The following is a 26,953-nucleotide window of genomic DNA, read 5'->3' as shown; positions in this document are numbered from 1 at the left end:
TTTTTTAATAAAATATTAAATGAATAAATAATGTAAAATAAAAAGGAAATTACATTAAAAAAATAAAATAAAAAAATAAAAATAAATAAAGGAAAATAAATTATGTAAAATAAAAATAAAATTACATAAAAAATATATAAAATAAAATAAATTATATAAATAAAATAAAACTACATAAAAAAATAATAAGCTATAAAACAAAACAAAATGGAAAAAAATAAAATAAAATTACATAAAAAAATAAATACATAAAAATAAATTATGTAAAATAAAAATAAAAATACATAAAAAATTTTGAAAATAAAATAAATTATATAAAATAAAATTACATAAAAATTTTATAATCTATAAAATAAATTAAAATTACATGCAATGAAAGAAAATATAAAATAAAATAAAATAGTGGAGAGAAAGCTTAAATTATTTTCCAGTTAACCTATTTTTGCTTTCTATTTTTTATTTTTTCAATTCAAAGAATTTTACAGAAGGGATTTTATTTTTCATTCCATAAAATATTTATTAACCAAAACAGAAAAAAATGAAGAATATAATAATCTGGTAAATTATGCACTAACATATCCCTCTGTAAAAATGTTCAGAATAAATATATTAATAAAGCTGTGAAGTCTGGTGCAAGAGATAGATTAGGCTCAGTGCAGGAGAAAAAAAATCATTTTGAGAAAACAGCCTTTAAAAATATATTATAATTAAAATTTACAGACACAAATTAATGAAGTTCTCTAATAAACACTTAATTTGGATGTTTACATTATGTTAGACTGAACAAATGCTTTATGGAAAGACCCCATGAGTGTGTGTGTGTGTGTGTGTGTGTGTGTGTGTGTGTGTGTGTATTATATATATATATTATTATTATTATTATTATTATTATTATTATTATTATTATTATTATTATTATTATTATTATTATTATTATAATATATATTACACACATAATATATATATATATATATATATATATATATATATATATATATATATATATATATATATATATATATATATATATATATATATATATATATATATATATAATTCATGACATTAAAACATTTGAATTTTTGGATTTTGTTAGACACAAAAAGTTAATAAAAAAATATATAAAATAATAATGATTCTAATAATAATAATATAAAGCATGTAATTGCAATGCAATATGAATTTGTAATATAAAATATTACATAATAAAATGAAAACGGTATTATTACTTATAAATAGTTTTGTACATTTAATGTAGATTAGATAGTGACCATAATATTTTTTGAAACACACCTGCTTTTATAAGTGAGACGGACTGTTCGTGTTCCTTCATATTTTCCAGGATGAAGCTCCTTCAGTGCCTGCTCCCATTTGGAGATCACATCACAAATCTGCACCAGTAGATGAACACAAACCATTGCTTTAATCATCCTGCAGCACAGAACAAACAGACTGAAATATATTAGGTCTGATATTATTAATCTCTACTTTATTGGCGGGCTGCAGGCAGTGCTCCAGGTCTTTGCCGGAGGGGTCGTCAGTAAAGAGTGCGAAGCCTGAAATCTGTGGTTTCCTCATGCCCGTCCTCTGGTTCACTGTGTTCAGGAACTCCTCCACTGTGGTGGAACCATCGAAACCTACAACCTGCAGAGATGGAGAACCACGTGACAGCAACATTCAGTGCTCGTACAGCGCTCAGCATATATACAGTAAGTACACCCCTCACAAATCTATCTTTTAAATTCATATTTTAATAGGAAGCTATACAATATTATATTTGTGCATATACATTAGATTAGTTAACTTTCAATAACAGTCCAAAAACTAGTACAGCCAAATGTATATGTTATAGAAAAATATTAAATACAATTAAAAATAAAAATACAATAAAAATTAAAATTTATATATAATATTATATCATATTTTAATTATTATATTATATGGTTTACATGGATATGTAATAATGTATTATTATTATTCATTTGAATGTGGGGTCTACATTATCGCAATAAACTTTTCATTAATAATTCATTAAAAAATAGTTCCTTTCATCTTACTTAAATACTTTTTTATCATCATCTATCTATATTTACATCAAAAGTTTGGGCTTGATTCAGTTGTTCTGAAGTTATGTAAAAAATATATTATTTTTCTGGTATTTGGGGTCAATGTGACCCCATATTGAAGGAATCAGGCATAAATCTGAAAATTATCAAACAGAAATGAAGGTATGGTACGAGAGCGCAAATGTACTTTAGAACACACAAAAGCACACACATAGGATGCCTTCACACTAGCACTTTTGGTCAGCACCCGAGTTCGTTTGATGTCAGAGTACTGTATGTTTAGCTAGAGTCTTCTGGACTCGGGTGCGCACTCATGAACAGTACCCAAGTCCATCTGAAAGGTGGTCTGGGGTACGGTTTGTGCGAACTCTGGTACGGTTCACTTCTGATAGGAAAGCAATCATACCAAATAACGGAAGTGAATCGGCAACTGTACAACAAACTTTAGTTTTCATAACGTTCATTCGTGCGTGTACGTCTGTGTATCACCTACCTTAGCGACAATCAGGACTGACCCAGTGCGAACATTGATAATGTCTGCTTATCTCCATCAAAAACGACTGCTGCGGACATCGAGTGATGTTCTAAACGTCTTTAATATTTTTTGGCAGCAGATAGATGCAAGTGGCTCTTTGTGTTTTGATTTTGGTAACAAAAGCAAAATATTCAGTAAAAGCAGAATGAGCGTGACGTCTCCATTTTGCCGCTTTGCTTGCGTGGCCATCACCTACTACAACAGCTGTACACAAAACAGCAGCTTGATGACGCAAGTGTACCGGGGTTCAGAAGGAAAAAAATATGGTGTGAACCCAAACCAGCGAAGAAGGTAGCAAGTGGGGACAATCGAACTTGGGTTCAGTCCAGGCAACTGAACCAAGTGTGAAAGCACCCATAGACATGACTGCAACAGAGAGCATTTGTATAGAATTTGGTGGTGGTAACACTTAATAATGGTCCATTAGTTAATGTTAGTTAATATATTTACTAACATTAACTAAGTATGAATAGTCTTGTAAAACATTTATTAATCATAGTTCAACATTAATGCATTACTAAAATCCAAAGTTGTGCTTGACAACATTAGTTAATGCACCATGAGTTAACATAAACTTAACATTAACTAACGTTAACAATGATGAAAAAATACTCTATTCAATGTATTACTAATAGTTTATTCATGTTAGTAAATACATTAACAAACATGAACTAATGTACCATTATTTAAAAATGTTACCAATTTGGCTAATAAGCAACAATGCTCCACACACAGGCCCCACACCATTCTTATTGAAGTGACTTTCTAATAATAATAATAGAAAAGTAATATTTCACAAACAGGGGAAAGGTGTAGTTGAGGTTATTTTTGTGGTAAACTAGGTACAAATGTATTTCATATCTCCCAAAACACATCATTGTATACAAAAATGATATATAATTTGTAAAAAATATAAAATATTATTTTTTTTTTTACAGTTCTCTATAAACTCTATAAATTGTTGCTGTCATATGGACCCCAAATACAGAATGAAAACAGAATAAATGCACACAGTTTGAAGGTTAAATGTAATATGTTTGTGTTTACCTCATAAGTGTTGTTCATGAAATGTACAGGGATGCTGAAGGGCAGAGAGTGATGGTACGGGTTTCTCAGCAGTATAGACAATATTTCCATGCGTGAAGGCTTTGCTTCTCTCTCTCCGTTCTGCAAAGTTCTCTCTACTGAGCGCTGGCAGTACACTGCATACTTCCCCACTTCAGTCCTGTGAGTAAACACACACAATCAAACACTTTCAGACACATTCACATCACTAAAAAACGTTAAATCTTACCAGCATCTTAAAGGGTTAGTGCAACCCCAAAATGAAAATGACCTCATCATTTACTCTCCCTCGTGTGGTTTTAAACATTTATGAGTTTCTTTTTTTTCTGTTAAACACAAAAGAAGATATTTTAAAGAATGATGGGTGGCAGCAACCAGCATTCTTCAAAATATCTTCTTTTGTGTTCAACAGAAGAAAGAAACCCAAATAGATTTTGAAGAAGTGAAGTGTGAGTAAATGATGACAGTTTTCATTTTTGCATGACCTATCCCTTTAAGTGTCTTTTGTGTTAGTGATAGGAACTAAGTTATTGGAACTAACCAATCACTGCACAGCATCAGACACAGCATTAAAAAAAATAAAAAAAATGACCTGATAGGATTGAGAACGCAGTGACACAGAAGATAAGCTTTCATTATGTGTTTTGTAATAATGGAGATGCAGTGTAGATTCTTAAAGGGACAGTTCACCAAAAAAAAAAGTATTTAAGTTTATTATTTACTCCCACTTTACTTTTCCAAACTAGTTTGAGTTTCTTTTCTTATTTTCAACACAAAAGAAGATATTCCATCCGATTTAAATATTATCACTCGATTGAATAGGTGTTATCAGTGGTTATCAGCTGATAGATATGTGCCTGTAGGGGTCTTCTGCATCTACTAGTGGGCACAGAAGACTGTTATCATCCATCCACATGGTTAATCAGCTATAGATCACATACGGCTGCGGCCAGAAATTAACGAGAATTATTTATATTGTTTATTAAATTTCCCATTAGTTGTATTTTATTAACGTCTACCTCTACCCCAACCCTAAACCCAACCGTCACAGTGATGTAAAAACAGATCTGGAGTCTTCTCTCTTATTATAGCTGATTAACCATGAGAATTATTAATAGTATTTATTAAATTTCCCTTTAATTGTATTTTATTAACATCTACCCCTACCCCAACCCTAAACCCAAGCATCACAGTAATGTAAAAACAGATCTGAATCTGGAGTCTTCTCTTTTAGTATAGCTGATTAACCATGTGGATGGATGATAACAGCCTTCTGAGTCTACCAGTAGGCACAGACGGCCCCTACTGGCCCATATCTATCAGCTGATAACCACTAATAATGCCCAATAAATTGAGTGATAACATCCGAAGTGGGTAGACATTCTGCAGAAGGCTGTAAACATTGTCTTCCATAGTATTTTAATATAGTATTTTTCAGTATTAGAGTATAGTCAGTCATTACAGGTTTTCAGCTATATTCAAAACATTTTCTTTTGTGCTCAACGTATAAACTCTAAAGGTATGGAACCACTTAAGGGTGAGTAAATAGTGAGTACATTTTCATTTTTGGGTGAACTATCCATATACGTTATGCAACTGAAAGAGCAAAGTATAGAATTACATATCACTGAGGTTGAAAAATGAACACAACACCACACCACACACAAAGGTGACAGGTAAATGGGTTGGGTAAATAATACTTACATTAGCTTTCTGTATGTTTATGACTTGAAAGAGTAAAAATATTGTGCCAGTGTTTTGTATGACATGCATTTGCCCAATCAACGTACACATACAGTGCATTGTTGTTTACTGTAAAGTCCTGGATTAGATCCTACTCTGAAATACGAGCTAGTTTAGTCTCCCAAGATGTATTACTATATAATTAAAATTGTTTGCTATTCCGAACAGATTAATACTTTTATTCAGCAATAATAATAATAATACAGGAAATAATATAATTGATTTAATAAAAAAAAACACAGCATCTGAAAAAAATCAATAACATGTTATTAAATTCAACTACTACTAAAGATCTTTTGCAGCATTTCAGCATATTAGAAAATAATTTCTGAAGGCTCGTGTGGCATTAAAAAAGAAAATTGACCTCTTAAGGCCCAAGGTTTTTTTTTTACATGCATTTTTTATTTCTCTTTGCTATTTAGGCTTATTGGACCCTAATTAGAATAATCTTTTGATATGATGTACTTTTAAAGAAAAATGATGTCCATATATGTGGACTCGTGGTTCGAATTTACATAAAACAACTGTTCCGGAATTTTTTAATGCATACATAACATAGAATTTTTTTTTGGAACTTGCTTTGACTATCAAAGAGTAAAAACAACATTTTTTTTTCTCATTTGGACAGTTAAAAATAGGGTTTGGGACATTTCATCTGCTGCAAAACATTTGCAGGATGACACCGTATGTCTGTAACAAAAATATAAAACATTCAAAGTATTTTAAATAGCCATTTAAGAGCTAAAATGTGCTGTCCACATATGTGGACACTCAAGCCCTAGAAGATTAAGTTCACATAAATAAATCATATGTTCAAATATCCCAAAATAGACTTTTGTAATTAACATTTCACAACATTACTTTTCTTTCAGTGAACAAATACAGCTCTGGAGAGCACTGAATGCTATGAAAATATCTGGAAAATATTAAATAAATTCAATCAAATGTAACTAATTACATTTGCTATGTAGTAAGAGCGTGACACTGACCTGGGATCTGCGTTGCGCTGCAGGTACTGTCTCAGGTACCACAGGAAATGATGCTGAGGCAGGAAAAGAGCTACGCACAATGACAACAGCTGCCAGCACTGAGAACCACACAGACAGAGAGAAATATAAAATCTGATGTTATGATGATCGAGTGTTTGTGTGTTGAGGTGACCCTGACCTGTGTGAGGGCGTAGTTGTGAGGAGTTCTGCAGTTGGTCTGTTTGATCAGCTGACAGTACATCTCATTTTGCAGCTCTGGATGGGTCAAGCACACCTGCAGTGCATTCTGGGCCAGCGAGGTGTGGTAGTCAATTGAAGGGGACTCCACCAGCACATTGATGAACAGCTGACATGACTACAAAAAAAAGAAGAGAAAAAAAGCATTTGTTAAATTTGTATGAATGTGTGTCACTGACACAACACCATCACTATTACTCACATATTATTTACTAACACATATTATGAACTAAAATACATTTAGTTATATGTATATTTAGACAACAGTTCTGTCTGGTTTTTGAACCTGATTGGCTGATAGTTGTGTGATATTCTGCCAGTAACAGCACTCGTACAGCCTCTTAACCCTTCACTCTTGTGTATTACTCCGCCCACATACAGCAACAAGCAGAGGACACTCTACAGTTTGACAATTATTGCAGCTGTTGGACAACATAATGTACTTTTGAGGCTTTTTAGTGCAGATGTAGTTGTTTAGATTGCAACTATGCAGTTTATTTATAAGAAAAGTGCCTATTTTAAATATATCATCATTTATATTTATCATTTCTGATAACAGCACGTCTGTGGCAATAGAGCCTTTTCACAATGACGTCACTTCACTTGCCCCTATCATGTGAAAAGGATCTATTAGCCTGTCTTTGAGCAAAGACGGTTGACGATGTTCATCCACAAGATAGCAACAGAGACCGTATAACAAGCCCTAAGAGAAAAACAGTGTAATTTCAAACTACATCTGATCAAAACAGGTAATGACTCTCTAAGTTGATCTTTCTCTTTTGTATGTTGTAGCGCTGTATTTATACCATAGTAATATTGTGATCTCCTGATCACAACAGAGAAATACTGGGAAATCTCTGTAGACTAATGGCATTTCATGCTGTTCAGCCTTATAATCTTGAAATGTCAGCAAAATCACCTGTTTTGTCATCACTTTAGACATTACACTAGAGAATCATTCAAATACTAGCTCTAAAGTGATGTTTGTGAAGTAGCAATGGTTCCTGCTGTTCTGATGTCAGCTGCAGATGTGAAGGAATGGTAGAAGAAAGTTCCTCGTACAAAAGGATTTTGAGACTCCGTGTTTGATTTTCTTTTTTTATACACACGATTATGTTGTAAATATATATATATATATATATTAACTGTTGTATAAACACAATATCACACGAGTAGCAGTGGGATGTGGCTGTATATCGGCACTAACACATGCCTCCCACTAGTGCCGATATACAGCCAAATTGCACTGCTACACATATGATATTACTATTGCTTTTGTGATATTGTATAATTAGATCTCTTAATGATACATTCTAATAAATAAATCAAATAAAAACTATTCATTAAAAATAATCATTAAAAAAACTTATTTTAATGACCCACTGCGCCACCTTTACAGCCAGGTATATTAAAATAAAAATAGTAATTCTAAAAAAAATTATTTACTCATAAGTGCATAAAATTACGTATTAAAATAATAGTCTCCAACAATTGCAGTTAAAGGGCAAATAGTTTACCTCTTTTTTATGATTTAATATTAATATTATGGTTCTTCTGAGTGTGCCAGTTTAGGTTCAGTTTAAAACACAATTCAGATTTTTTTATTATAATGTGTGAAAAAATTTCATGTCGGGGGCGTGTCCACAGTTCGCTGATTTATGGGTGTGTTGCTTCACATGTAAATTAGTTTCGGCTTCCCGCCAATGTAACAAGGGGGCGGGGCCATGAGCTCATCCGCTCTGCTTTTGCAACAGAGTCTGACAGGAAGACTGCGAGAAGGAGCAGGAGTGAGAGGTTCAGCAATCAGTCGTACATGTACGACTCGGACACAGACCAAGCAGAGAGTACAAAATCATTTGTGTCTTTGTACAGTTTTACAGCCAACTGTGTGCTAGTTTCAAGTGCCGAGCTCTTACACCGAGACTAATAACCACGCACACTGAATTAACTTTGACTGAGGCACCGGATGCTCTCTGTGGCGCGGCAGAAACATGAAGTGTGCCGAATCGCCGCGCGACGCATTTTTGAATTCTAAACATAGGTTTCTGCAGCTGTCCGAGGCGCCCAGCCGTCGACTTGAGTGTACCCTGATAGAAACCTATGTTTAGAATTCTAAGACGCATGCTAGTTAAGATCACAGGGAGCTTCTGGGATCGCGAGAAATGCAAACGGCTGAAGTATAAGGTAGACTCAATGAGAAGTACACATGTTTGCAAACCTACCTAAAGATACAACCAATAATTCCGATTAGAGCGATAATGTGGAGAATATTGATCTTGTGTTGAGCCCAATGAGCCTTGCATCTAAAAATAGAGCTAGGGTGTTCCTTTAGTGATATCACTTCGACTCACGCTGAAAATGGCGGACGTGAATCAACAAACTGAGGATATGATGACGCGCCTGTCAATCAATATTGGTGGGCGGGGGACCGCTCTCATACGTAAAGTTGCGGTCGATTTGAAAACCGCTCCAATTGGTCCACCCTTTTTTATGTTGTTAAATTGAAAAAAAAGCACTGGGTGTGCTTATATAACCCCAATATAACAGTCTATACATTATCCATTCACATATGTCTGTAAAGTAGATTTTTTTTTACCATAGGTGCCCTTTAACTGAAGCTACTGATTCATTTTAATTTATTAGTGTATAATTTTATTTAATAAATAACAAAATTTAATAAATAACATAATTTAACTGCAATTACATTTACTATAACTAGAATTCATTATAATTGTATTAATTTCATAATTTACTGTTCATTTTACTGACATCTGAACCTTTATATGAAAAAGTCATGTTATTTCAGTGACTGAAGTTGATTTTCCCAAATATAATGATATAAGTAAATGAATAATTCATGATGATTGTAAAAAAATATGATGAGTCCTCTTACATGTAATGCTTTAGGGAAAAAAGTGTTTTACTTGAGCTATTATATAGATTTTGTGTCTAAAAATTTGTATTAAATATTTTTCAAGCCCACATGAAACCAATATGAAAACAAAGCCTTTCTCACAACAATTTTAATAGATTTTAGTTTTTACATTCTCACTTCTAGTTGAAGTCAGAATTATTAGCCCCCTTGAATTATTTGTTAATTGTTTTTTTTTTTTTCTGATTTATTTTATCTTTGCCATGATGACAGTAAATAATATTTGACTAGATATTTTTCAATACACTTCTATACAGCTTAAAGTGACATTTAAAGGCTTAACTATGTTAATTAGGCAGGTTAGGGTAATTAGGCAAGTTGTTGTATAATGATGGTTTGTTCTGTAGACTATCGAAAAAAATTGCTTAAAGGGGCTAATAGTTTTGACCTTAAAATGTTTTTACTCTAGTTGAAATAAAACAAATAAAGACTTTCTCCAGAAGAAAAAAATATTTTCAGACATACTGTGAAAATTTCCTTGCTCTGTTAAACATCATTCAGGAAATATTTACAAAAGAAAAAAATTCAAAGAGGGTTTAATAATTCTGATTTCAACTGTATGTCATTCTGTGTTTTTATGGCTTTGCTCCACAGGACAGAGAGAAGCCAAATCAAACAGTCATTATACAAGAACAACCAGCAGATGGCGAAGCTCTAACACAAGACACACACACACAGCTGCTTCTGTGGCCGACACACACACACGCGCGACAACATGCTTTGCTTTCTTATTAGCATTCCATTTTTTGTTCTTACAGAAAATCTTACAATGCAAATGAAATCAAGTCAGGATGTAGCCATCAACCCCCCATTCATTACTCCAGAGTGGGAGGCAATTTTCTTTCAGTATCAAATGACTACCTAAAAAAGATCATCAAAGAGCTCATAATGCTCCGCCACTGAACTGTCAATAGAGCAGAATGTCTGCAATCCTCAGGAGAACTGGGCTCTCAATGGAAAACGGGTGCCTGAGGAGAAACTGAAATGAAAGCGTCTCTCCAAACAGTCACGGCTCTCTTTGAACTGCAGATGAAATGTTTAGGCCTGTCCTCAAAATGAGATGTTACGGGGCTGGTGGCGGTTCTCACACCGAGCCACTGCTAGGAGGAACTGACTAGAAGAAGTCATGCTTCTAAAAGGATTTCTCAGCATGATAAGAAACAGAAGCAAAACCCTTTGGTGTGTCACTTTTCTGCCTGCTTTACATTTAGCTGGTAAAAATGTACAAATAAGAGGCAATTGTGAGGTGTAATTTAATGAATGTACTTTTAAGTAAAATATGGATAAATTCAAATGTTTGGGACTAAAATAAATAAAAAAATTACCCAAAATTAGGTTCAATAACCCAGTATTTTCAAAAGTTTGATTGATCCATGTGACTTAAACCTTCTAGGATCTAAGGATCTACTTACAGTGACAAAATATCCCTTCACTTATTGATTTAGTCAACAGTATCTGGATGCAGCCTTTATGATGCAAGCTGAGACTGCATCGCTCAGAGATGCAATGTCAGACAAAATGCACTCAATGGAGCTAGTGAGGGGTAGGGTTAGGGATAGGGTTAAGTGAGCACATTAAAAAGCATTGGATGCAGCTCAGATTGCATCTGCAGCCAGACCCCTGTCAATTTAGTGCTGTTTTTACAGGTTGTAATAGCAAGCCTAAAAGTGGATGAAGTCATTATGCTTTTGTGTGCAGTGGGTCATTAAATATTCATGTCTTTATTAAAAAAAGTTCTTTATTAAAAATCACATCTAAAAAACGGGATTCAAGCATTTGCCCACAAATGAAAACAAACCAGATCTCTCGCTCTGTCTCTATCTCTTTTTACTGAACTGTTTAGATTTACTTTTCAATGCTATGAAATAGGGCTGTGCGATTTCTAATTGTGATTTTTCTAACAGATATTGCGATTGAATTCTTTGTTATAAATGTTATTTTTTGGTGTCTGATTTTGAAACCAAAATATTCCCATATTACTAATGTCCTGTTTTTCTTTGATATTAATTTGTTTATTAATGCTTCTGAAGCAGCAGATGCCATCATCTCAGTTGTCTGCGCTTTCCTGTTTGTTTTTTTGTTTTATTGTGGGCATTCCGCATAGTTCGGTTGCGCAATTCTGACTGGGCAGAATGAAAGTGTGCTCACTCAATTGGCTAGTAAGACTGTCACACACAGACGACAGTCACGCATTTGCTCTGGGCATGAGAAATTAAATAATACATATATATTTCATATCACAACCTCTTGTGATTAGCTAATCGCATCATTTAATATTGTGATTCGATTTCGATTAATCGCACAGCGCTACTATGAAAAAGTAAAATACATTATTAACATTTTTTATTATTGTTGTCTAAAACTGAAATTGCCACAAATATTTTTCAATTGTTAAAAAGTTAAATAAAGCTGAAATAAAAAAAAAAAAAAGCTGAAACAGAAATAATAATCAAAACACAGATATTAAAGGGCACCTATTTTACAATATATAAGATAAGATTTGGTGTCCCCAAAACGTGTCTGTAAAGTTTCAGCTCAATATACCCATCAGATTATTTATAATAGACTCCAGAATCTGCCCTTTGGCAGATGTTTTGTTTTGGTGTCTGAGTAGTGCAGCTGTTTTTGCAGCCTGTGGCTTTAAATGCAAATTAGGTCATGTGTCAAAAATACCAAGTAAGTTTATTCAAGCCTTTCTGAAACGATGAGTCACACACAAATGCATTTTGCAGTACAATTCTGCAGTACATACACACACACACGTTTATTGACACCATGCCAGGTTAATGCTTCATTCACACTAGTGGCGACTGTAGCTGCCTGTTGCTCTGGGTGGAAACCGCTAGTGGGCGTTTCCACCTTGAGGTTGCTTAGGTAACGTTTGTGGTGATATTTACAGAGAGCGAATAAGGGCGCACTTACATTAGTTCCAGTTGCCTTGAACTGTGCCAAAGTGCGATTGTCCCCCATCCCCTCTCGGCCTGCACTCACTTGCATTTTTTACCTACTAGAACAGAGCACGCTTACATCATCGATGATGTCACTGTTCAGTTTAACGCTCTTGCTCAGCACAGTGGAGATTGCTTTTGTTATTTCGTTTTGTATTATTTTTAGTCGTTTGGGATGCAGTGACACGCAGTCAAACACTTTCCCGAACAGATCCACCAATTTTGACGCTCATAAATAATCATAAAAACCTCGTGCTGCAGGTATTAGGAGGATCGTTGAAGGTGCAGCTGTCGTGCAGTGAGGGGTTTGCGTCTTTAATAAACTGTGACAGTTTGTGTTCATTAAACAGTAAGAATGATTAATGAATCCATATGAAAAGTCCCCCAAAACTGACGTCGCGTCTTCAGTTTTAGGCTCAGGCACGCTTTGCACTCACACTACAACCATACCGCGCCGCAGCGCAAGTGAACCGCGCTCTGGCACACCCCGATTCAGAGCACTCAGACTTCTCATACGAATTGGGAAACGCGTGTGGGCACAGTTCGGATAGCATAGTCTGAGAGCACCCTGATTTTATTGAAAGTAAACATTGTTCAGAGAAAACAGTAAATATAAATGGAATCAGTACATAAAACGCTTATTTACAAAGATGATCAAGAAAAAAGTGGGTTTTCTGTCGTTGCGGTTATTTATCTGCTGCAAAAGCAGAGTTGTGTAGGTCTACAGTACGGAGAATACAACCGGTCTCTGCAGGAGCTGAGAGAGGATCATGTGAGCTCTACTGGTTCTCCTATTGGCTGTCGCTCAAGAAAGTCGCTCTTCATTTGCATAAAGTTGAAGGATTCTCAACCTTGTCGCATCGATCGACAAGCCCACTTGGTTGTGAGTGGTCTCTGTCTCTTGCGTAGGTTACCGGAAGTCGTTTACTCTCCGTTGAAATGAACAGTTGCTTGTCGCTTTGTCACTGTGAGTCACTCGTAGTGTAAATGAGGCTTAAGAATTACAAGCCAATTTTACCCTCTTCATTACAAATAGTTTAAAAACGTTTATAAAATTAATTGCTAAGGTGCAGCTGATCACAGAGTGCTGTAACATATGTTTTAATCCCAGTTTCTTTGCAAAAATTGTTCCGTGGATGTGTATACAGAACATGTAATTATGGAGACATGGCACCTGTCAAAAGTTGATTTTCATCATAGGTGCCCTTTAAAATAGAATAAAATAAAACCTTACAATTTTATACATGAAAAATATCTTACTGATATTCTAACTAAACAAATATCAACTATTTGATCAAAAAATATTATTATTTAAAAAAAAAAAAAAAAAAAAAAAAAAAATATATATATATATATATATATATATATATATATATATATATATATATATACATACAGTTGAAGTCAGAATTATTAGCCCTCCTTTTAATTTTTTTTCTTTTTTAAATATTTCCCAAATGATGTTTAACAGAGCAAGGAAATTTTCACAGTATGTCTGATAATATTTTTTCTTCTGGTGAAAGTCTTTGTTTTATTTCTGCTAGAATAAATGCAGTTTTTAATTTTTTAAACACCATTTTAAGGTCAAAATTATTAGCCCCTTTAAGCTATATATTTTTCGATAATCTACAGAACAAACCATCATTATACAATAACTTGCCTAATTACCCTAACCTGCCTAGTTAACCTAATTGAGCCTTTAAATGTCACTTTAAGCTGTACAGAAGTGTCTTGAAAAATATCTAGTCAAATATTATGTACTATCATCATGGCAAAGATAAAATAAATCAGTTATTAGAGATGAGTTCTTAAAGCTATTATGTTTAGAAATATGTTGAAAACATCTTCTCTTTGTTAAACAGAAATTGGGGACAGAAATAAACAGGGAACTAATAATTCAGGAGGGCTAATAATTCTGACTTCAACTTTATATGCATACAACTGGACTGACACAGCTTCAAAATAAAACTGATCTGACACAGTTCCAATTTACTAGAATCTTCTATGTTAAGCTGCTTTGTACATTGTAAAAGAAATAAAGACGAGTTGAACTGAATTGAATTATACACACTTCATCTGCTGAGAAAATCATTTATTTCTGATTCAGTTCTTACTTTATCTGTTCTTATTTGATACAACGATCCTTAATATTTTGCGCTAGAGCCCCCGCTCTGATTTTATTCCATCGAGTGCACCCAAGCACTTCGGTTTTAAAAAAAATCTGCCTGTAGTTGAACTACTTTAAGTAATGAGTAGTTCGTATCTCAGCAAGCTACCATTCAAAGCTTCCTCAACATGACTACACTGCAGAAGAGAGGGGTTTACGTCAATCAGAGCCCAATCCAGCTCATTATCTCCTGTGCTATAATGAGAGCACAGCCTTTGATCCTGCTGTGGGAGACAGATCTGCTCTCTCAAAGAAACAGGACAGCACGGCACCATCAACCCTCAGGAGAGCAGCATGAGGACAGAGATGGAGAGACTCTTCAAGAGAGATAAAAGCTACTTTTAGTCCAATTTTGGGGAACACTATAAAATGATGGTCCATTGGTTAATGCTAGTGAATGTATTTATTAACATGAACTAAAATTTTTAAAAATCATCTTGTAGAGTGTTTGTTAATCACATTTCAACATTAACTAATGCATTGATAAAATCCAAAGTTGTGCTGGTTATGTTAGATATAAAGTACATCCAGGAGGTTGTTATCACAGAATAAAGTCCAACGACAGTTGTATAAGACTGAAGTGCTTTATTTTGTGAAAACAACCATCCTGGATGTACTTTATACAGCTTCTTGCCACAAAACATAAAAATCTGACACAAAACATTGGCATAATATTAACTCTAATTAAACAAAGCTGACAGAAATGAAAACGCCTGATGGAGCATACGCTAACCTGAGCATTATTCAGTCAGAAGATGCTGTCAAGCAGTGAAAAACCAAGGCCTGACACACTAGCAGATACATAGGAAAGTGGATGTAAGTATATGGATTTGAACGTGTTTATAAGGATAACGTATCTTGGAATGCTGCGACTGACCAATCAGAATAGAGTATTCCAGACAGCCATGTAATAACATTAATTTCCACATTACTCCAGAAGTTCCAACCTTCGATAACCGAGTCTTTTGTAAATGGTGCAGAGTCCTTTATTTAAACTCTGGGGTTGGGTTTCAGTTTAGATCAGGGGTGTCCAAACTCAGTCCTAGAGGGCTGCTGTCCTGCATATTTTAGTTCCAACCCCAATTAAACACACCTGAACCAGATAATCAAGCTCTTTCTAGTTGTACTCGAAACTTTCAGGGTGGTGTGTTGAAGGACATTGGAGCTAAACTATGCAGGACACCGGCCCACCAGGACTGAGTTTGGACACCCCTGGTTTAGATGGACCAAAAACAGACTTTTGAAAACAAAAGCATTCGTTCCACATGATTGGTTCTTTGGGATCATTCTGTATCAAGACATGCACCACAAAAATGAAACAATGCTCATAATGGTTATATGAAAAGAAACTTAGCATTTGCTTCAGCATGTTCACTTCAGTTCAGTTTTGCTTGGCTCTGTTTGCATTTTAACTGCAGTTTAGTACAGTGTCTCTTAAAATGGGTTTAATCACTATATTTGTGACGCCTCTACTGCCTTGATTTCCTGAAAAATTGAATTCTGAGTTGTCCCATCCATCTCTTGCTGGATTCCCTTCTTAGTTTTCAAAGGGAGAAAGGTCTAGACCTTTTCTACTGAACATGATGCTGCTATTTTTGATGTCTTTTTCTTGCAATGGTATAATAAGGGTTTAGTCATGTGATCAAACAATACAGCAGTGGCTGCAGCTGATTATTGAAATATAGCGGATTCTCATGATGCAAATCCAGTAATGCTAGTTACGACAATTTTCATTTTAGGTTAATGTCCCATGTTTATTTATTGTTTAATCATTGTTAAACATCATTATCAACTGGTGATCATTAGTGTGTATAAGTCACATTTTAATAATGGTACAGTTTGCTTTGAACCTCACCCAAGGTGGTACTAAAAAAGGTACTAAAAGTACCCGGTATTAGGTATGCAATCCAGTGGAAAAGCCCCCCAAACCAAACCAAGTCATACCAAACCAAACAAAGCTGTACAATATAGTGGGAAAGTGCCTCAATACTGCAAAAATTGTATATCCAAATTTTTTTCTTAATTTTAATCTGCCACAAGGTTTTGTTTTTGATAAGCTGATGATATCCAGACATTTTTTTTATTAGGGATGGATGCATTTTACTGGACTTCTTTTGGACTGCTGAAGAAAAACACCATCCTTTTATCATTGTAATGCTGGAGAAGCCCAAGACACTTTTTCAAATAACTCTAAATAATATTGAATTCGACTAAAAGAAGAAAGTCATATACAATTATTTTTGGGGTGAACTAATTTTGCACCTAAAATTTTGGGGTGAACTAAGCCTTGATTACATTTTTTTTAATTGAATGCCTCTCTAATTAGTGTTTTATATAATAACTTTTTTATTTTCTTTAGTTTAATATCTAATATTTGTTGTGATGTGCAGTTTTGGTCATATGTTGTGGATGGAGATCTTTTCTGATATGCAGTGGAAGCACAAGTACAGACAAGGATCATTTTCCTTTATTAAAATGCTGTTAAAAAAATTGCACCAGTCTACTGTAAATGTAGCCTTAGAAGTGAATGATAGTCTCTTCAAGGGAGGTAAAGACAACAAGAAGCCCTTCAGACAAGAGCGTTTGTGCTGCAGAAAGACAGATAACAAACTGAGAGAGCAAAAGAAGACACAGACAACAGTGTTTACCTTAAAGAGCTTGAGAGCTTCGGTTTGAAGTGCCTCGGAGGGCAGTGTGGTGAGTGGGTACCGCAGACCCTCCTTACTGAAGCACAGCACTTCACGCTTCCACAGAGCAGAGTCTGCACATATCGAAAAACAACACAACAGCTGCCATCAGGACTGGTCGTAAACACCGTCTGGGGTCATTCAATCTGTCTGTCTCAGTTTAATTGAGAAACTGTTGTATGTGTTGCTGACCTGGGACGCCATCCACATCAAGCAGCTTGCCGATCAGCTGCTCAAACTCTGTCCCCACCCTCAGGCTGGCAGAACTACCCGCTGCTAAGGTCAGGTGGTACAGCCAGGTATCCTGAGAGAAAGACAGCAAGAAAATAAGTGTGAATGTGTGTCGCATTATAACTGGCTTTTATTTGAGCTCAAAACAGAGACACTGCTGAACTGAATTTTAAAACTGTGAAATTCGTTCTTCTACTTCTACTATTCTATTCTACTATTACTAAAACCAAAACAATAAAAACAAAAATCTAAATCAAATCAAATTAAGAACAAAATCAAAACAAAACAAATCAAATACAAAACAATAATGAAACAAAAATCAAAAAGAAATGAAAAACAAAACAACAAATCAAAAACAAAACTAGACTAAATAAAATTAAAAACTAAACTAAATAACTAAAAAAAAACTAAAACTAAATCAAATACAAATCAAAAATCAAAAACAAATGAAAAACAAAACAATAATGAAAAACAAAACAAATGAAAAAAACTAAAACAAAAACAAATGAAAACAAACAACAAATCAAAAACAAAACTAGACTAAATAAAATTAAAAACTAAACTAAATAACTAAAAAAAAACTAAAACTAAATCAAATACAAATCAAAAATCAAAAACAAATGAAAAACAAAACAATAATGAAAAACAAAACAAATGAAAAAAACTAAAACAAAAACAAATGAAAAACAAAACAACAAATCAAAAACAAAACTAGACTAAATAAAATTAAAAACTAAACTAAATAACTAAAAAAACGAAAACTAAATCAAATACAAATCAAAAACAAATGAAAAACAAAACAAAAATCAAAAACAAAACAAATAAAAAAACAAAAAACAAAAAAAAACAAATGAAAAACAAAACAAAAATCAAAAACAAAACAAATGAAAAAAAAACAAACAAAAACAAAACAAATGAAAAAAGCAACAACAAAAAAGAAAAACAAAACAAATGAAAAACAAACAAACAAAAAAAATAAATTTAAAGCAAAACAAAACTAAACTAAATAAAGAAAGAAAGAAAAAAAAAGTAAACTAAACTAAAAAGCTATGAAAACTGAAACTTAACCGGAAAGGTAGCACTGTGCAGTAGTTTGGAAATAAACTCCTATTATTAGAAGCTTATTAAAATAATATTCAATGTTTTTTCTTAATGACTATAATTATTAATAAGCATCAAATGAAAAGTTGACTAGGGGAAGACATAGTTAACATTTAGCTAATGGTGGGAAATAGCCTCTAAACTTTTTTTAATAGTCTCTAAACATAATTTTGTGAATTAAAAAAATGTCTTGGCATCTAACTTTGATTAAGCATGCTGAAAAAAGGTACAGAAATAAGCTAAATAATACAGCAAAAATGAAGCTAAATTGAAATTAATAAAACTGTATTTCAAATATATTGTACTGTAAAAATATTAAAGGTGCACAGTAAATTTATTACAAAGTATATAGACCACTTCAATGTGGCGATGTCACTGGCCCATGAACATTTCCTGCTTGTTGTCAAACTATTTCGTAACTTTAAAAAGAAGCTATTTAATCATATCTTAATGTGAAAACAACTGTCATAACATTATTTATCAATTTGTGAACATTTTTTGCATTCTTTGACCATTGTTATTGTTTAGATGCCTCAAAATGATCTATAAAAATAAAATATGCACGTTGCATAGACTGAAAAAAAAAATCAAATGAACTGGAACAAAAAAATTACCTTAACTGGTAATCGCACCCCTTCACAGAGAAATCATTTGTTTATGTATAACTTATTTAACATATGGTATTGTAAATAATAAAACCCAAAACATCACTTGGGTAAACATTAGGCAAATTTACAGATGTGGTGTAAATAATACCTTTTCTTGTTTAGTGCCGACGAGCAGGTAGGTAGGGCTTTGCTCTTTAGGATGAACCACTAATGTGAAGTGAGAGGAGAGGAAGCCCCGCCCACCCGCTTCATAATCCTCATCAGAGTCACATGACCTGTCCACTTCTTCCACTCGTGCTTCTCGGACACGCAGCTGACCCAGTGGAAACTGCCACCACAAACATTTATTTGATCTCAAACATACAATAGCAATAAATGCAAGAATGAATTAGCAAATAACCCAAAAACAAACAAACAAACTAATTAGACATTGCAGCTTTAAAGTCCACGTGAACTTAAAGTTGCTGAGACTTTTATTTCAGCGTGCTGATAAACTTCCAACTGAAACTAAATATTGAGTAGGGGCGGGGCTTTCCCTCATAGCAAATTAACAGTAAGTGGGCGTGGTTAAAAAAATTGTGGTTGAGTCAGTCAGCATAGATGGACTACCACACCAAACATGGAAGCAAATGGTCAGACTTTGATTGAAGATTACCAAAACAAACATTTTTATTAAGTGGATTAACTTGCACAGATTAATTGTTCACCTAAGGAATAATAATGTACACTAGCAAAATAAACATTGTATCTTTTGATGTCACATGGACTTTGAAAAGCTACTAGAAATTCAGACATGTAAAGATATTCACCTTGTCATCTTGGTTTCGGTAGTAGTAGAAGACTTTTCCAATCAAGGCACACCACACAAGCTTTGAATGACCATGTTTCACCTGGAGTGACAAAAAAATATAGTAATATTAGTGTAGAAGAGTAATACAAGATGTACACAAACCCAAATGTATTAAATCTGTGTTGTGACATAGATGTAGATTCACTAAATTATTTTATAGTTATGCTGATGAATTTACAGACAATGTACAAATTAAAGATCGCAGTAGATTCACTGAACGTACATAAAGACCAAAGTAATTCACCAAGAACAGCACAGTCACAAAAAAAAACAATAAAAATGGATGGGTAATCTGCTAAAAACAGGCATAAAGACAGGTGAAGACATGAATTATTCAGTGTTAAATAATGTTGCAAATGCCAGTAAACTGACTATCTCAAACCTTATTAAGTAACCAACCTTGATTAATTTAATTCTTCTTCCATACATTTGGAGTCTGAAAGGGAAACTCCAGGAATGTGCAAAAAAACATTCCCTCCTTTACAAGGAGGAAGGAAAGTTTTTTAGGGCATATGGGGTTATGCGGTTATGAGGGTACATGAATTATACCAAAATATTGATGTGCAATTGTGCATTATTAAATAATTCATGATATATTATTAAATGTTTGATTTAAAAAAATATATGAATGGTCGATTTTACGTGAATAATGTCTTTAATTATAAACTGACCAGTCAATCAAATCCCCTAGGATGTGAAGTCACTCTATACACACAGCTCATGATCAAGGGGACTCCCTATCAGATGCATTCCAGGCCAGATGACCCCAGATCTGTCCCAGCATGTACCAGAAACCCTGGGAATCTCACCACACAACCCTCAATGTCACCTGCTCATTTCTCCTTTAACTATCATCACGTCATTGCTTTATACTGCACAAGTCCAAAACTCTTACTGTTATGCTATAAAAACCTAATCCAAGGTCTGATGATATTTCTGATTGGCTGGTAGGTGTGCAATAAAGTTGTTGTAGTTCCAGGCAGTTTTGATCACAGCTTGAAATAAATGCACTTCTTTCAAACATCAGTAGTAACCAGAGTAACTCAGTAACCGTCTTTGTTACTCTGTGTAATTTGGAGAACACAGACATGCGTTTCACCAGGGAGCTGCTGGGGATTACCCAACTTGCCAATATGCTCAAAAATATTTGCAAAGAGGTAGCTAACACGTTGCAATGAGCTATTAGATATGACCGTGTCGTTTATATGCACACACAAGATCTCTCTCACACGTGCGCTCCCTCCCTCCCTCTCTCTCTCTCAATGTGTCTGTGACTCAAAGTGGGGAGATCTAACATGGCATAAATGATGAAAATTTAGTCAAATATTGAGCTGCAAAGAGCATTACCAGTTTTAACCCGATTAATGAAAACTTGGCAAATGACCTCGGAAAGAAGCACAACATAAGAACATAGGCGAATTTCCATCGAGTGGTGTAAATGCCTTACACATTTGCTGCAAATGTACAACATCAAATTCCTTTTAAGGCAAATCATTTCACTTGACAAGGTGAAAATTTGCACAAGGTGTAAAACATCCTACGAGTGATCTAGAGAGAGTGATGTGTTTTCTTAGCATTTGGTGTACACACCAACCATAAGGTGTACAATTCAGGGAACCACACAGTTAATGTAGTTCAAGTCAGGTCTTGACAGCATTACAGTTCTATAACACTACGATAAGTGAAGTTTATTAATAAACTAATTTCGAGAGGATCACGTGCTTATGATTGCTTGCAGCCGGTCCCGCATATCTAATTTATGATTCACCAATCAAACGATTCCTAAGCCACTATAAATACCCTAAGTTTCATATAACAGCCATCTTTGTTTTGAAAAATCCCCCTTCCACCCCTACTCCTCCTCCTTTCCTAGATTGCTGGCACGGTGGCCCAGTGGTTAGCACTGTTGCCTCAAAGCAAGAACGTCACTGGTTCTAGTCCTTACCAAGCCAGCCAACGTTTCTGTGCGGAGTTTACACGTTCTCCCCATGCTCACGTGGGTTTCCCCCGGGTTCCCCGGTTTCCTCCCACCATCCAAAAACATGCAACTTAAGTTAATTGACTAATTCAAATGGGCACCATAGACATACTCCTAGTTAGTAGTTATCTCTTAAGAGCAATCACTATCTGTTCATTAGCTACTACAGCAGGGGAGTTCTCGAGATCTACCTGAGCTCAAACTCCCCTCTCGCCTTGCAAACGGGAGGGAGCCCTAGGCTCTAAGATCTTATGAGCTCAGGGCTCTGAGAAATGAAGTCTTGAAATGATTTCACACATTTGATTTACAAATGACACTACACCTGTCAAACTCAAATCAAAAGAAAGAAGGCTTTGGGTGAGATATCTAAGAAACTAGTACACTCACAGCAGCAGTTTGATGACTAAAACCTGACAAATGTCTTGACATACTGTACAACATCTAAACACTGTCATTAGGTAAAGAAACCAAAGTATATGCAGGTTTATTTACTCTGGTTCATTAAGTTATTATAAAATAATGCACACACAAGCTATGAATCCCCATTATTTTTGGAATAATTCAATGGGCTATTGTCAATTATTCTTTCATATTTAATTACACGCTAAACTAGATGCACAAACCTACTGTATTCATATACTACCCATCTCTGCACTTCGGTTTCTCCACAGAAATATCTACCATCCACAAACACTGAGGCAAAGGTGAGTTTGGTTCATGTTTGTCAACATGTTGAGAAGACTATGTTTACTGCACTGTGAAAGCAAATCCACTTCACATGCCCTTTCAACAGATGTAGAAAGACTAGGCCATCTGACCAATCAAAACATTGTTGAAAAGGAAGGCTTTAGAGCTAGGGGTGCTCAATCTCGGTCCTGGAGGGCCGATGTTCCTACAGAGTTTAGATACAACTTCCCTAAACACATGTCTGGAAGTTTCTAGTATACCTAGAAAGAGTTTGATTAGCTGGTCCAGGTGTGTTTACTTGTGGTTGAAGCTAAAATCTGCTGGACACTGGCCTTCCAGGACCAAGTTTGGGTACCCCTGCTTTAAACAGACCAGATTAAGGACCATTTCAGACACTCTGATATGTTTTTTTTCTTTGTTGCATGTAATCCTACTGTCAGAGACCTCCAAATTAAAATTCAGAAATTAGAAATGAAATAATGGGGCAGTTTGATAACACTCCTGTGAACTCTTACCTTTGTTAACCAGCCTCGCACTGTAGGCTTGACTTCTTTATCCATGGAAATTGGTCCACTGGCCTGAACCTTGAGAACATTCTGGAGAACTCTGATCCAGTCTTCCAGGATATTTGGGGAGTCTGCAGCCAAGTAAAAAGTCTTCTTCTCCGTAATTAACTAGTCATAACAAGTAAATGAGAAAATAAATGGACAAGGGTTTAGAACAAACAGGCTCTTTGAAAATCTATTACGTTTACACACACACTTTAATAGGATTTTGTCAATACTGTGATTAAACTTTATTCATGTAAACACAATACTTTGATCCAACTAACTATAACATAACAATAGCTATATGTGCACCATACAACCTTCCAATGCATCAACAAAAATGTGTTTTGTATTTGATAAAAGTAGATTAAACTAGTTTAAACAGCTTTTTTGAGAGGATTAAAGATGCAGTAGCTGCTAAAATGCTAGCATTAGCATAATAGCTTAGAAATTTTACGACCCTCCCCTGCTATCCAATGCCACACCTCCCTACGTCATAAACTATTTAGATGTAACACTAGAACATGTCATTCACCAGTTAGAAAACTCTATGGAGACACACACTTTATCAAGCGTGGTTGTTGACAGGCCAGAGGGTGCAGGAATTATCATTTCCCCCAAAACTGTGTCACAGGCTGTCACTGTGCAAAAATGAACGAATGTGGAATATAAATCAAACTTCCCCTCAGTAAAGCTGGTTAGGCGGTAAGAGTACATTACTTATGTTTTGTTATTAAATTAAATAAAAATTTGAGTGTTAAAGGAGTGCTAAAAACATAAATACCTGTCATCTTTTTACATCACACTTATGTTTACATTACCAAGACAATGAGCGACATTTCATTTTCAATTGTGCTCGCTGATCCTCGTACATCGCTTGTTTGCAGCTCCTTTTTCAACAAAACGAATTGGTTTACAACTAAACGAATGCTCAGGTCTATTTAACCGACTATATTATCGATGCTGTAAAAGGACCTCCATGAACTTGAAAATAGCCAATCTTTTGCTGGACGTTTTCAGTGGCTGAACAACACTTCCGTGCATTTAAACCCATTCATAAACAAGAACACAATCTACATAAGCTTTGCATGGCTAAAATATTTTAAAAACATACCTAGCTAAAATAAATACTTCAGCCATGGTGTCAACCTTCAGATCATTGTTTTGAACTGCATAACGTCATTTCCCTCCAGCATGCAAAAGTAATTCCAATATTGATTCAGGATTTTTAAAAGTTTTGATTCTGCATTTTTGACAGAAGCCCTTTCAGAAACAATCTTTCTTTTCATGGATACAAGGCCATGTTGGTCTTTCAGAAAGAAGTTCAGGTAAATGCAGAGTTTGACTAATGAAATCTCTTTGTTAGCGGTAGATCCGTGCTTTACGTGTACACGCGAGTGACGTATCTGTTTGCTTAAAGAGCAAATTCAATTTAAATTTGTTGACAGACAGTTTGAGATACCTGTCATAATCAAGTTATTTGTCGGTCCGACAATATTAAATTGGATGAATATTTTTTTAGTTGTATGCCTTATCCAGAATATAAAAATACATATAAATACATTTAGATCACTTTCCTTAAATCATTACTATTGGAATATGAAGAGACTTTCAACCAGCACAACAAAAAATATTTCTAAAGACAATCACCTACTGCACCTTTAACTTGCACAGAATTATTGTTCACTTTTAGATTAACAATGTGTGCTGGCAAAATAAACATTGTACATTTTCATTTTACCCACAAATAATGACACCAATAAGCGTAAAACTTCCATTTATGTTATTTTTTGATAACCGATAAATAGCACATTAATAAAACAATAAATTAAAATAAAATAAATAAATACACAACATCAACCAGTCAAATCGTGACTTATATGGTGTTTAAATCTTCTAAATCAGAGGTGCCCAAACTTTTTCTTATGATGAGCCGAAAAAAACAAACTTGATTGTGGACTGTGGGCCGAAGGTAAATATACCAAACTGTATTACATTAAACAGGGTTCATACACATTTTTACTATTAAAATTCCATGACTTTTCCAAGACTTTTCCAGAATGTTCAAGTAAATTTTTATGACCTATTGATTCATGTAATGTCTACATATACATAGTAAATAATAAAAAAAACAATGCACGTTCAAATTTATTACAGCTTCTCATAAAACACACAACAATCTATTTTGTTTAAATTTGTTTTTATATCTATGTAAAATTGATTTGTATAAAATTGATTTGTATGTTCCACAATGTGAAAGCATGTTTTTGGCCAAGGACAGAAAAGAAGAAAAGACAACTAACCTATATTCAAGTTAGGGCTGCAGAATATATAGATTCAGCATCGATATCTCAATGTGTGCATCCGCAATAGTCACATCGCAGGATATCAATGTTAAATTGGGATTATAGTTTAATATGGAGTTTATTCATAATGGAGTAAAAGTTAATCATCTGCATGCATTTTTAAAGAGATAGTTCACCCAAAAATTACTTACCATTTTTTATTACACCCTTTACTTGTTTCAAATATTCTTTTTTTTGTAACAGAACACAAAAAGAAGACAATTTAATAATTCCTATAGTATTGAAACAAGTGAAGTGTGAGTAAATAGTGAGTACATTTTAATCTTTGAGTGAACTGTCCCTTTAAGGCCTGTGACTGTGTGAACATATCTATATTTCAGAGTTTAAAACATCCTGCCACAAGTAATTTTTTGTAACTTTAATAAAGATTAAATAATAAACAATGAAGACTATACAGTGTTGATTATCCAATATCTGTACCTGAATAGTGAATACCTGAAAATTATAATTTTGTCTTTGCTATATTTTATCTATCTATGCTTTTATTTCATTTATTATATATTATTCGAGATTCACTTCCCTACAAAATCCCCCCAATCAATCTAAATAAACCTGTTAAATCATCTGGTGAAATTGTATTAAAACGCTATATATATATATATATATATATATATATATATATATATATATATATATATATATAATATATATATAGATATATATATATATATATATATATATATATATATATATATAATATATATATATATATATATATATATATAATATATATATATATATATCACAGTAATACAAATATGGTAATGTCAGATTTTCCAATATCGTGCAGCCCTAATTCAACTATACAAATATATGTTCAAATAATTTAATAATAAGTTATAACAATAAAAACAAAAACAATCCCATTTATATAACAGAATCTTTTAAGAATGCGAGTTTAATGCCGAATACAGGAGTTAAGCTGCACCTGTTTTTTTGCCTTGATTTGATGTCTATGACAATCAAAAAGCTATGTTATATTAGAAATGACGATCTCAGTTAAAGGCATTCGTCCCCAAATCACCCACCAGTCTCTTCTCAGACTGGATGGTGGGCCAAATGGGCCACAGGTTACCATGGCCAACTTGGCCCACATGCCCCAGTTTGGCATCTCTGTTCTAAAACATCTCTTCCATCATGAATTGTCCAGTAAAATTAACTGTACATCATTTAAAAGGAGTGAAAATGTATATTTATCTATCATTCACAGCAGGT

The 26,953-nt window shown here is 34.1% G+C and overlaps 1 protein-coding gene across 1 annotated transcript in view; it reads right to left on the bottom strand.

Moving 5' to 3' along the window:
• The window catches only part of plekhh1 (pleckstrin homology domain containing, family H (with MyTH4 domain) member 1), a 97,384-nt gene that overhangs the window by 18,418 nt on the left and 52,013 nt on the right, over window positions 1-26,953 (bottom strand). Inside the window, 10 exon segments of the mRNA XM_056476462.1 lie at window positions 1,294-1,391; window positions 1,489-1,644; window positions 3,649-3,826; window positions 6,399-6,496; window positions 6,577-6,753; window positions 17,331-17,443; window positions 17,562-17,673; window positions 19,458-19,637; window positions 20,119-20,199; window positions 23,340-23,498. Of these exon segments, the coding sequence (XP_056332437.1) occupies window positions 1,294-1,391; window positions 1,489-1,644; window positions 3,649-3,826; window positions 6,399-6,496; window positions 6,577-6,753; window positions 17,331-17,443; window positions 17,562-17,673; window positions 19,458-19,637; window positions 20,119-20,199; window positions 23,340-23,498 (1,352 nt within the window).

This window comes from Danio aesculapii, chromosome 17 (assembly GCF_903798145.1).
Source record: "Danio aesculapii chromosome 17, fDanAes4.1, whole genome shotgun sequence".
In the NCBI taxonomy this organism is placed as follows: Eukaryota; Metazoa; Chordata; class Actinopteri; order Cypriniformes; family Danionidae; genus Danio; species Danio aesculapii.
The sequence above is the reverse complement of the archived record's forward strand: the minus strand, read 5'-3'. Positions and strand labels throughout refer to the sequence as shown.